Here is an 11,589-nt window from a genome sequence, read left to right as displayed (position 1 = left end):
CAAACATGATATCCCCTAAAATTTGCACTCTCGTCTTCAATGTGCCACTCAAAATCTTCCTGAAACCATCCAATTGATCTTTCAGCCCAATGATAACCTCCATGTGGAATCCATTCACCTCTCTTCAAATGGCTGCGAAAATGCATCACCACCAACTCCCCTCCATCTCTGCCACTTCCTCACACACTAAGCCAAATCACTGAATCACCTCCTCAGATCTCTTTCTTCTTCTCGCCCCCCCTCATCCTCTTCAGGTACCACGCGCTCCGTAGCCTGGGGGCCGTTTACCGTCCCCGTCCAGCGCCCCCGCCTAGCGGCTTCCACCGTTTTAGCGACAATAGTACATCGTCGAATTGTTGTCACCGTTGACAAAAAAATTGAAAGAAAACAATAAAAAAGCTGAATCGTATTCAAACATCAAAAATTATAAGCTCCAAGAATAGTAATCAAAGTGGCCCCTAGCTTTAGGTCTCGACCTTGAGGGACAGTAGTGTTCTTGTATGGCTCAATATCGCTCCCACTGTCCCGATCGGGAAACACCATGGCGCACTTTTTGCACCCACATTTAACCTTCCCCAGCAACTATATAAGGCTGGGGTTCCCCCACATGGGCAGCTTTCCACCATCTACCCCTTTTTCTTCATGTCCATTTGCGCAAAATACTTCCCCAACGAGCCCGAGGCCCCCGTGGTTAAGACGGCCTTCCCGGGGCCAAAGTCTCAGGACGCTGTCAAGCTGCTTGGGCAGGTCTCGGACGCAAGACCAGTGTACTTTGTCGCTGACTACGAGAAGTCCAACGGCAACTACATCGTCGACGTCGATGGCAACACGTACTTGGATGTGTATGCTCAAATTGCCTCCATTCCTTTGGGTTACAACAACCCTGCTTTGGCTGAGGTCGCCAGATCAGACAAGATGATTAGAGCCATCATTGACAGACCAGCCTTGGGTAACTTTCCAGGCAAGGATACCGAGGAGATCATCCAGGGATTGTTGAAGGTTGCCCCTAAGGGCCAGGACAAAGTGTGGTCTGCGCTTTCTGGTGCTGATGCCAACGAGTTGGCGTTCAAGGCTGCGTTTATGTATTACCAGTCGAGAAGAAGAGGCTACAATGCTGACTTCACCTCAGAAGAGACCAAGTCCGTGATGGAAAATCAGAAGCCTGGGTCTCCTGACTTGGCCATTTTGTCGTTCGAGCGTGCTTTCCACGGCCGTTTGTTCGCTACCGCCTCCACCACCCGCTCCAAGCCCATTCACAAGTTGGACTTGCCATCCTTCAAGTGGCCCAAGGCTCAATTCCCCTCGTACAAATACCCATTGTCTGACCACGTCAAGGAAAATGAGGAGGAAGACAAGCGGTGCTTGGCTATTGTGGAAGATGCTTTCAAAAACGCAGTGGCTCCAATTGCTGCCGTTTTGATTGAGCCTATTCAGTCTGAAGGTGGTGACAATCATGCTTCGCAGTCTTTCTTGCAGGCCTTGAGAGATATCACCATTAAGCACGGTGCTCTCTTGATCATGGACGAGGTTCAGACCGGTGTTGGTGCCACGGGTAAATTTTGGGCCCACGAACACTTCAACATTACTCCTCCTCCAGACATGGTGACGTTCTCCAAGAAGTTCCAGTCTGCTGGTTACTACTTCCACGACCCCGAAATCATCCCCAACGTAGCATACCGCCAGTTCAACACGTGGTGCGGAGACCCAGCTAGAATGTTGTTGGGAGGTGCCATTGGAGCAGAAGTGGTGAAGAACGATTTGCCTGCGCTTGTGGCTAGAGTAGGTGACTACTTGTACAAGAAACTTGAGGTATTGGCCAAGGAATATCCTGATTACATCCACAACCTCAGAGGCAAGGACAGAGGCACGTTCATTGCGTGGTCTTTTAAAGACGCCAGCTTGAGAAACAAGTTTTTGGCTGACTTGAAGAAGGAAGGTGTCAACATGGGAGGATGTGCCGAGGACTCCGTCAGGTTGAGACCTACTTTGGTGTTTGAGGAGAAGCACGCCGACATTCTCATTGCCGCCGTAAAGAAGGTGTTGGCGTCGTACTGAGGGTTTTAACGATTTATAGCATGTACAATAAAATTTGGTCTACGAGACTTTGGATGGTAGCCTGAAGAAATTTGCAACCGATTGTGCACCCGTACACCACGTCTGGCCCAATATTGATGTCCACGAATGTCTGACACTTGGTTGGTTCAAGGTGTTTGAAGTACTACTTTAACCTTAAAGAAGATGGTTATCGTTGTTTCTTTCAGCTTCTAAGCGATAAAGATGAGGCGATGTTAGGGGAAGCCATCATTATTAAGATCTGCAGCCACACCTATGTACAACTTCGGTACTTTCATGAATAAATACCCAAGGTACTATGAAGAGCTATATATTATACTAGGCCCTAGTAAGTGTATACGTCTTAGTTTGTGGCTTCAAGAACAGGTCCTTTTGGAAACTAATGTGTGGTTTGAATTAAGGTTTGAATCGCACTGACAGCTACATCAGATTTTACATTTTTACGGCACATAATAAAAATGCTATTATCTACAGATTTTATATGAGCCCCTCGAGTGCTCTGTCTGGGAGTTGCAATATTCTTTACGCTTGCTTAATTGTGTGCCCACTGGAGCCGCCACAATCAGTGTGGCTGTGAATGTGTGGATCTTAGGAACGGCTGCGAAAAGAGGAACGGCGCTACCGACCCGAATTTCTGAGTACGTTAAAGCACAAAATTACTACACCTCATGTAGTACACCTCATGAGTTTTCGATTTCCCTCAGGATACAAATCATCATAAAAAGTCTAAGATGATTGTTTTTCGAATTGAGGCTTCTTCTTCAAAGCACTGTAGTCCCCAAATAGTACCTTCCAGAGCACCTTATCTACAAAGCAGAAGACTTCTTGTCGCTCGATATTCCTTGTTTAGCACCATCACTCTAGAAGAAATGGAAACTTCGCTATTTTGTTCGCTTACTCCCTCAGATTGCCCTTCATGTCTCCCTCTTCTCTCTAATCTCAACTCTTCCTGCGACCCGGAGCGTCTCGGTGCGAAATCTCCCTCCCGACTCTGTACGACTCATACCTACCACTTCACCTATCACAACGTTCTACAGTCCCACCACCGTTCGCTTTTCTTCATGACCTCCTCCACGTATGAGCAGGTCAAGGGCTATGTGAAAATCGAGTCGAATGCGTCGCTTCTAGCTGGAGGCATTGCTGGGTCCATCTCCCGGACGATAGTGTCTCCATTTGAAAGAGCCAAGATCCTCCTTCAGCTTCAGGGGCCAGAGGCCCAGCACGCATACAGGGGCATGTTTCCCACGATATGGAAGATGTATAAAGACGAAGGCTGGCGTGGCTGGTTTCGAGGAAACACGCTCAACTGCGTTCGGATCTTCCCTTATAGCGCAGTGCAGTTTGCCGTGTTTGAGCAGTGCAAGCTCTGGCTTCTCAGGTATAAGCCACCAGGAAAACCTGCCACTTTGACGGAACTTGATAGGCTCATAGCTGGCCTGGCGGGCGGAATCGCATCTGTGGTGACTACTTACCCACTTGACTTGGTACGTGCTCGAATCACAGTGCAGACAGCTTCCTTGAGAAAGCTCAACAAGGGCAAGCTTGTGAAGCCTCCAGGGGTGTGGGTCACGTTGAAGGACGTGTACCGCAATGAAGGTGGCCTCTTAGGCTTGTACAGGGGCATTGTGCCTACTACGCTCGGCGTAGCACCCTACGTGGCGATCAACTTTGCAATTTACGAAAACTTGAGGGATAGAATGGACAACTCGCCCCGTGACTTCAGCAACCCGTTATGGAAATTGGGTGCTGGTGCGTTTGGCAGTCTTGTCGCTGGGGTGCTCATATACCCGCTTGATTTGCTCAGAAAACGGTATCAGGTAGCCAGTATGGCTGGTGGAGAACTTGGCTTTCAGTACAGAAGCGTTACGCATGCACTTGTGAGTATATTCCAGAAGGAGGGCTTTTCTGGGGCCTATAAGGGTCTCACGGCCAACTTGTACAAAATTGTGCCTTCTATGGCGGTGAGCTGGCTCTGTTACGACACTTTGAAGCAGCAAATCGCTAAGTGGTAGGTTTTCACATGTCTAGCCTATGTTGGAAGTGTGCTGGAGCTCATGCAAGTGGCGTATCCTTCATTTCAAAACCTGTTCATAATGGCTGCAAATTAAATTCCTGTCTATACACTTACACACACTTCCAGTGATCTGGTGGCCAGGCTTTCTTTTGTTGCGAAGTTTGCACAAATCATCTACTTGAGGATGATTTCATCTTGGCGCATGCTTTGGCTTCAACCTATTCAATCTTAGTAGGGGATACGGTGTGCATTAGCACCTGGGCAGATTATGGGCTCATTTTTCCTCATACTCGCGCTCACTGCTTTGCAACAGTGAATCTCTACGATAAACAACAGCTTAGATATACACTTCAAATTGCTTAGAAAAATAGATTAGCGGCAATAGATTTTCAGACACAACTTGGTAGCGTGAAAGTCTTAGGAATGGCCCACGTTTCAGCCATTCGTAGTCTGGTCTGGTCACGTGTGCTCAGCAGTTGTCTCACCGCCTGACCAACCAGCTTCCATCCTTTTCGGCCTGCCTACAAACCTAGAGGTGAGATTTGAAAACGATCATCTCTCTCTGCAACATATTCACCAATTCCAATCTATAGCCCATCATGAGAGCAGCTCGCATTTTGATGAACGAAGCAAAAAAACAGGGCCGTGCTAGAGTGCCTGTTCCAGTGGAGATGTACCCATTGTTTGCTGCCATGGGTGTGGCCGTTTGCTCTTTGGGCTACTTCACCTATAGACACTTCGCCTACGACAAGCAATTGAGGTTGTGGAAAAACCCAAACTTGTCTCGTGTTGACGATGTTTTGAACGAGGCTGCCCAGCAAGAGAAGAAGGAGGCGGAATCCGAGTAAATGATATCGCCATGTCACGAACCTTTGAGTCCACCTTAGCATAACGAAATACACATCGAAAAAAAGGCCCATTGCAGCTGTAGCTGAGAATCTATACTATAAGGGTGTTGCTTGTTATACAGCAACCTATTTACAGTTGTTGGCGTACGTTCATGTAGTAGTTTGTCACCTCGCTGATCTCGTTCAATTGGTCGAGCATCTTGTCAAAGGACTTTTCCAAGTCTTCTGGGAAATCGACCTCGTTGTCTTTATCAGCATGGTAGATTGTCTTGGAGTCTCGAAGCTTGTATCCCTTTGCAGCTAGACTGTTGGACACCTCGTTCAATGCAGACGGCTCCGTGAGGATCCTGAAAAGTTTGGCCCCATTGTATTCATCGTCGATGTCACTGTAGTTTTCTACATCGTCGGCGCCAATATCAATGGCCACCTCCAACACATCGTCAAGCTCCTCCTCGGGTGTGAGCGGGTCGAAAATGATCTCACCTTTTCTTTGGAATAAATACTGACATGGACTCAAGTTGGCGTTGAACTTCGCCATGGCATGTTTAACAAGCCCGATCGTTCTTGCCTTGTTATCTGTCTCTGCCTCGACAATAAAAGCAGTCCCATGAGGACCCATGAACTCGTAAGTCATGGATGCTGTCGTTGACGCTTCTCCCGAAACTTCACCAGTGCCTCTTTTGATAGCATTCTCTATGATCTTTTTCGTAACATTCATCTTCCGTGCTTTCTCAACCAACGTCTGCAACTGGGCATTGCCATCAGTGCCGCCAGCCTTCACCGATGCAGTGATTCTAGTAGCCAAAAAGTGGGCCTCTTTAGACTTTTTGGCGTCGTTTTTCGCCTTGTCATGTCTGATGTTCTGCCATTTTGAGTGACCAGCATTCAACGAGGCAGAAATTTGGAAGCCTCGCTGGGGAATGAGTCTGCCGAAACGTGCAAGAGGCATGTTGTAGATGAAGAGTATGGGGACGAAGTGATCTATAGTGGAAGTGCAGTCACGTGCAAATTTTTCGTTTCGTTTCAAAACAGTGGTGAAAACGAAGAAGAGAATAATTTTTTAAAAAAACTCTTTGGATTTAAGTGCCTTTGTCTCTTTAAACTATACTTCCTGTCAGCTCACGACTTGGGCATGGTCTTGTATTTATTTGAGCTGCTAAGTATTTTGCGAGTAGTGAACGTTTTCGCAGCCAAAGTAAAAAACTTGCAGCCTCAGTGAACCTTCAAGTCGATAACACATGGCGGAAGCAAAAGTCGATTGAAAACTACAGGAGGAGTGGGGTACAGTGAAAAATAAAAAAAAGATTGAGTTTTGAGTCAATTGCAAGTACTTGAAGTCATAATTAAACGTTTGTCTCACGTACACTGCCAGTGGTTGCAAATGCGCAGTTGGAAAGTACAAGATCGTCAACAAGAGCCGTAAAGAGACGAAGCAAAGTCAATGAATCGTTATAGCAGCACCTCAATACCTGATTTTCTCACTTATTGATGACATCAAAAGCCCGTTTACTCTAGTTTGAATCAAACTCTATAGTCCCCTTATCGGTGATTATGAGCAACACACGACCGTACATGTAGGTTGTTCACAACTACCTATTGAGCTCAACTTCAAGTAGTTACAGCCACAATGAGCGCCACTGAAGCAATGTCCAAGCGGTCATTGCTAGCCGTTATTGCTGATGAAGACTCTGTCACTGGTTTGCTTTTGGCGGGTGTGGGCCAGGTCTCCAATGAGCCAGGCAAAGAGTCCAATTTTCTCACCGTTGTTCCAGGTAAAACGTCCGTGGAGCAGGTGGAAGAAGCCTTTGATAGGTTCACCACTGAGAGAGACGACATTGCCATTCTTTTGATAAACCAGCATATTGCAGACTTGATACGTTACAAGGTGGATGGCTACACCAATGCATTTCCTGCCATTCTAGAAATCCCTTCAAAAGACCATCCATACGACCCAGAGAAGGATTCTATATTGAAAAAAGTGAGACGTTTGTTTGGAGAATAAAGTTCTGTATCGTGGGAGTTAATCTGCCCAGGAATAATAATACAGTCATCATTAGTTAACCGGATATCTATTCATCGTTGTAGGAGTCGCTCTTACTTCTTACCTTTCTTCTTCTTCTTGTTCTTCTTTTTCAGCTTGCTCTCGCCGGCGGGCTGATCGGTTGTTTCTTTCCCGTTTGCATTTTCGTTTTCGTCGTCATCGTCGTTCTCGTCACCTTCATCGCCATCCATGCCTTCTGCAATCGTGTCATCCTCTTTAACCTCCTGTATTTCCTCTTGCTCAATTTTCTTGGGGAGATCTGTCAGTTCAGCAACACCTGACTCGGGATGAGATTCGTTGAGATCCACCTCTGTCAATTCTTCAGCAGTCGGTTGGGCCAGCGTCTCGGCTTGTTGTGTTCCAATGGAAGCTGCATTTACCGTACCCTCAACTGCATTTGTATTTGTTTTTTCCTTCAGGTCCGTGACAACCTGCTCTGTGGGTTCCGCAATTGCTTGCTTCGTTGATTCCTCCTCACGTAAAGACATCGAAGTCTCGGATGCCTTTTGCGCATTATCTAGCTCATCTGTCCTCCCCACCTCATCCTCATTCTTTGTCACATCAACAGTAGCATTTTCATCAGGCTTCTCATCAGACTTTACTTCACCTTCTTTTTCAGACTTCTTCGATGATTCTGAGACCTCACCAGAGGTATTTTCACTGGATTTGGCTTCATCGACCGCCTCAGACGATGGTACACCACTATCTTTCCCCTCATCCTTCTCATTCAAGTCCTGTTTACTTGTGGTTTCAGGAGATGGAGATGTCACCTGCACTACCGGTGGCCCTTCTAATGTATCCTTCGAAGCTTCGGTCAGCTTGGCAGGAGCATCCTTCTTCCAGTAGTTTCTCGCCAAGATATCAGGCAACAGGCAGTCCTTTACGTAGAAGTCTCTAACATCCACAATTCTTCTTTCACGCTCGCAAGCCTTCAACCACTCAGGCCGTATTATCGGGATATTCATATCATTGGCCTTGACATATTCTGGATTCTGCTTATTTTCTCTCATAGTGATGAAGTGAGTCGTGTCGACCTTGACGGTCTCCTGAGCAGGGTGGTGGGCGCCCATGTTCTTCAAGGTTGCCTGAATGTCCTCCACGGTGAATTGGTCATTAGGAGTAATATCACCCAAATAAACAGTGATTCCCGACAAATCTGTCATTTTGTGCGTTGTCACCTCTACTTCCTCAGATTTGTAAACGCCAGCCGTTGTGTCTAGGCGCAAATGGAATTTAAATGTCTTATCAATTGGCAACCCGGACAACTTTGTTGTCTTGTTGGTCATTGCCTGAGGAATAGCACCAAGCTTCTTGCCATCTCTAAACAAAACGAGGTTCTTTAGGGAAGCAGTGCCCAAGTCCAATTGATCCCATTCCAAGACACATGAAGTTTGAGTGACGTTCTTGACTCGTAACTGAGGCGCCTTGGGCAAGTTTTTGCCAAAAGTATTGATGATTTCGTCCTGGATCGCCTGGAACTGCTTCTTCTCTTCCAATTCTGTCTCCAAGTCCCGATCACATCTGATTTTAACAATCGAGCCGGCTTTGACCCCATTGGGGAGCAATATCGTGGGGAACTCAATTAAATGATGGTCTTTGGTTAAGAGCAATGCGAGAGACGCATCGAGTTTACCCACTGTGAGTGAAACCTCGACCATGGTATGTGTTACTATGTCGTGATTATTATGTATCTATGGATATCCAAGACGTTAATTAGCAGGATTGAACACATTGTAGCTTCTCAAGCGAGTGTTGGAGGCACAGGGTGCAGGACAGAACGCAGTTCTGGGTTTGGTGCCCATACAAATCTAGCCGTTGATAGAGATCCCCATGGCACGAAAATCTTCCTCGACTTCGTCATTGGTGGCCTTTTGTAGTATAAGCTCATCCACAGCGACATTGCTCGAGTCATCTTTATGTAGCGCAGTGGAGATCGCACAGGGGAACCCATGGAACTCCTTGAGGCCATTCAAGATGCCAAGCTCTTTATTGAGACTGTTTCGCTGTTGCACGAGCTCATAGAGAATATTTTGCTTCATGGCCTTTTTGCTGAGGGCAGGGCCGTCCATGTAGTATTCCATGCTAGACCCGCCTGCAGCAATGGGCTGTTGGTTGTAACCAACGGGCTCACCTTCGATGGACGGTATGGTAGGGATGGCTGCAAAATTGAAGTCGGGTACCAACTGATCTAGACTGTTGCGTTCCTTGTTGATCTTGTACCACAACAGGGTGGTTTCCGTGATCATATCGTTCTTCATGTCCATAACGTTCTTCATAAAATCCTGGTGGATGGCCGTACGTGTAGCAATAGTTTCTGTGTTGATGCATTTGAGACTGTAATTGAGGGTGGCATTAGCAAGGCGAATGTTGTCTTGGTAGAACTCGTTCACCTTAAGGTAGATTTGTAGAAGTTCAGGGTGCAGACCGTCCAAGCAAAGCTGGAGCTCATGTTCTAGTAAGCTGAGCTTATCCTGGTAGAGCTTGTCCCGAAGATGAGCGAAGTCAGCCTCAATTGCTATGAGCTCGTCCACAGCCAACTTGCGGTGTTCATCCATGTCAACGTCGTTCTCCTCAGCGATCTGATGCTCTTTCACACTCGCTTCGTCAATCTTCTCTGCCTCGATCTTTGCCGCTGCGTCAGCGTCAGCTTCTTCTTCTTCTTGCTCGCCTTCCTCTGGCTTCTCATCTTCTACATCAGCTTCAACCTCGGCCCCAGCCTCGCCTTCCTCGTCAGCAGGCGAGCCATTTTCAGCGAGGTCCTCCTCTTTTGCCAGCTCTTCATTGACCGAGCCATTAGCAGGATCTCCACCCTCTTCTTTAGGCTCCTCGGCCTCCTCCTCATCTTTAATATCAGCGCCTGCTTCCACTTCTCCATTTGCAACGTCCTCGCGCTCAGCGCCAACTTGGTCATCCTCCTCAGCATCCTCATTGTCCCCTTCCTCAGCCAGAACGTTCTCGTCGTCAATAACCAGCTTGGTGTCGTGCAGTGTGAGCTCAGCAGTTTCCATCTCCACTGCGTCGGTGGCAGTGGTGGTTGCGGCGGTTGGAGACGAGGCAGAAGGAGATTCCTGAGTGCCAGACTCAGCATCTTCTTCTTTTTTAGCCTTTCCTGAAGTCCTTTTCAGCTTCAGTAGCCTGCGCTGCTTTGCAGGTCTCTCGAGCTCCTCATCGTGATCTCCCTCATGCTTGCCATTGAGCTGAAGGGCGTCTTCGTGACTTAATTCTTTTGGGAAATTGTCATCCGAATCGTCGGAATCCACCTCTTGCAACCGAGCCATCTCTGTAAGCTCAGACAAGGCACGCAAATCGGTCACCTTGTCTCTGGCAGAGGCACTATCGTCGTCCAAGAAATCCATTTTGTCCGTTTCGGCCTCACTTCCGTCGTCTCCCAAGTCGCTGAGCTCCGAGCTTTCAAGCGAGTCTCTGGAGTCCTTGTGGGTGATGGAGTTGATTTCAAACGCTGGAGGGGACGTGCCAATGTCGGTCAAGGGCAGGTCCTTGGTGTGCTGGGGCAGTCTGTGGGGCAGCACCAGATGGCGATGGTGGGAGTTACTGCCGTGGCTGTTGCGGTGGGTCAAGTCTGGTTTGGATGCGTCTGGTCTTGGGGAGCTTGGCGAACGGGATCCGTCAAGGTCCAAATCAGGCATTCTGGAAAGGCTTTCTACTGTGGAAAGCACAAAGTGGAGGGGTACTAGAAGCGTCGATAGTAAGCTAAAAGGAAAAGTGTGTTGGGGTTTGTACTTTGCTTTGGTGATATACGGGGTGACGTGGACGTGGGGGCAATTTGCTTGATTTTCAGGGAAGATGTCGATAATGGACAATGTGAACAAACAGTGATTGATACTCGAGAAGACGGACTGCACGGAGTGCTGCTCATGGAGCCAGCCCAGTGAGACCGAGCCGAAGTGTGGGAGAGCGAAGATTGTGAAGGTGACTGAGGAAAGAAAGTGCATAAGAATTTTTTTTTGGGATGTCTTGAATGATGATATGATTGGATACGTGCCAAGCTGGTATCTCTTTTATTTTGGGCTGAAATCGGCTCAAATGTTGACTCCGTTTAGTATTTTGCCTGTACGAATGGCAGGAAGCAAAGAAGGAAGGACCATATGGAAGTTCTTCAACATGTGTTCGTAAAAAAGCTTCAGCAAAATTCCCGTTACTGGTAGACATGAGCGTGTAGTTCAGCTTTTATGCTGTGTTTTGCGTGACATGCCATTTCCAATTCTGTCTGTGTTCCACTTTGCAGCCGCCATCATCCATCCCATGAGAAGTCCACAGAGCTGGTCTTTGAGATCCAAGTGGCTTACAAAAAGAGTGAACCTTCTTGCTGTATGAATGGCCTTCCACAATGTCGTTCTTGCCTCCACCATGTCCAAGACTCTCCTGTTCACTTTTGGGCTTAGGACAAATTATTACGAGTACAATAATGTCTCCATCTATTGAAGAATGAAGCAGGCTACAGAATACAAGTCTACGAGCGCTGTAGCATGGAGTTGTAGGGGGAAGTCTCTCGTTTGTCGAGGCAGCGACAATTTTGCAGCCAATGCCCAAGTCATCGATCATCTTCATGGTCATCGGAGAGAACTCGAAAGAATATATAATGTTATGAAAAA

The 11,589-nt window shown here is 47.4% G+C and overlaps 7 protein-coding genes across 7 annotated transcripts; 4 read left to right on the top strand and 3 right to left on the bottom strand. All coding sequences in view use genetic code 12, as the record gives it.

The window, feature by feature from the left end:
* Positions 1-642: 642 nt before the first annotated feature.
* UGA1 (4-aminobutyrate transaminase) lies at positions 643-2,055 on the top strand (the record flags this gene model as incomplete). Its single annotated transcript, XM_029032940.2, has 1 exon — positions 643-2,055. One exon carries the CDS (start codon positions 643-645, stop codon positions 2,053-2,055), a length of 1,413 nt encoding a protein of 470 aa, XP_028893255.2.
* A 1,079-nt stretch (positions 2,056-3,134) lies between these two features.
* On the top strand, positions 3,135-4,085 carry CJI96_0003234 (uncharacterized protein; the record flags this gene model as incomplete). Its single annotated transcript, XM_029032941.2, has 1 exon — positions 3,135-4,085. The coding sequence occupies one exon, from the start codon at positions 3,135-3,137 to the stop codon at positions 4,083-4,085; it is 951 nt and encodes a 316-aa protein (XP_028893256.2).
* Positions 4,086-4,686: 601 nt separating this feature from the next.
* CJI96_0003233 (uncharacterized protein) lies at positions 4,687-4,935 on the top strand (the record flags this gene model as incomplete). The annotated part of the gene is made up of 1 exon (XM_029032942.2): positions 4,687-4,935. The coding sequence occupies one exon, from the start codon at positions 4,687-4,689 to the stop codon at positions 4,933-4,935; it is 249 nt and encodes an 82-aa protein (XP_028893257.1).
* A 130-nt stretch (positions 4,936-5,065) lies between these two features.
* Positions 5,066-5,884, bottom strand: CJI96_0003232 (uncharacterized protein; the record flags this gene model as incomplete). The annotated part of the gene is made up of 1 exon (XM_029032943.2): positions 5,066-5,884. One exon carries the CDS (start codon positions 5,882-5,884, stop codon positions 5,066-5,068), a length of 819 nt encoding a protein of 272 aa, XP_028893258.2.
* A 678-nt stretch (positions 5,885-6,562) lies between these two features.
* On the top strand, positions 6,563-6,937 carry VMA7 (H(+)-transporting V1 sector ATPase subunit F; the record flags this gene model as incomplete). Its single annotated transcript, XM_029032944.2, has 1 exon — positions 6,563-6,937. The coding sequence occupies one exon, from the start codon at positions 6,563-6,565 to the stop codon at positions 6,935-6,937; it is 375 nt and encodes a 124-aa protein (XP_028893259.1).
* A 92-nt stretch (positions 6,938-7,029) lies between these two features.
* Positions 7,030-8,634, bottom strand: CHS5 (Chs5p; the record flags this gene model as incomplete). The annotated part of the gene is made up of 1 exon (XM_029032945.2): positions 7,030-8,634. One exon carries the CDS (start codon positions 8,632-8,634, stop codon positions 7,030-7,032), a length of 1,605 nt encoding a protein of 534 aa, XP_028893260.2.
* Positions 8,635-8,784: 150 nt separating this feature from the next.
* Positions 8,785-10,623, bottom strand: CJI96_0003229 (Rpd3L histone deacetylase complex subunit DEP1; the record flags this gene model as incomplete). Its single annotated transcript, XM_029032946.2, has 1 exon — positions 8,785-10,623. One exon carries the CDS (start codon positions 10,621-10,623, stop codon positions 8,785-8,787), a length of 1,839 nt encoding a protein of 612 aa, XP_028893261.2.
* Between the last annotated feature and the right edge of the window lie 966 nt (positions 10,624-11,589).

This window comes from Candidozyma auris, chromosome 3 (assembly GCF_003013715.1).
Source record: "Candidozyma auris chromosome 3, complete sequence".
Classification (NCBI taxonomy): Eukaryota; Fungi; Ascomycota; class Pichiomycetes; order Serinales; family Metschnikowiaceae; genus Candidozyma; species Candidozyma auris.
Note: the sequence above shows the minus strand (reverse complement) of the source record. Positions and strands in the feature narration are given on the sequence as shown.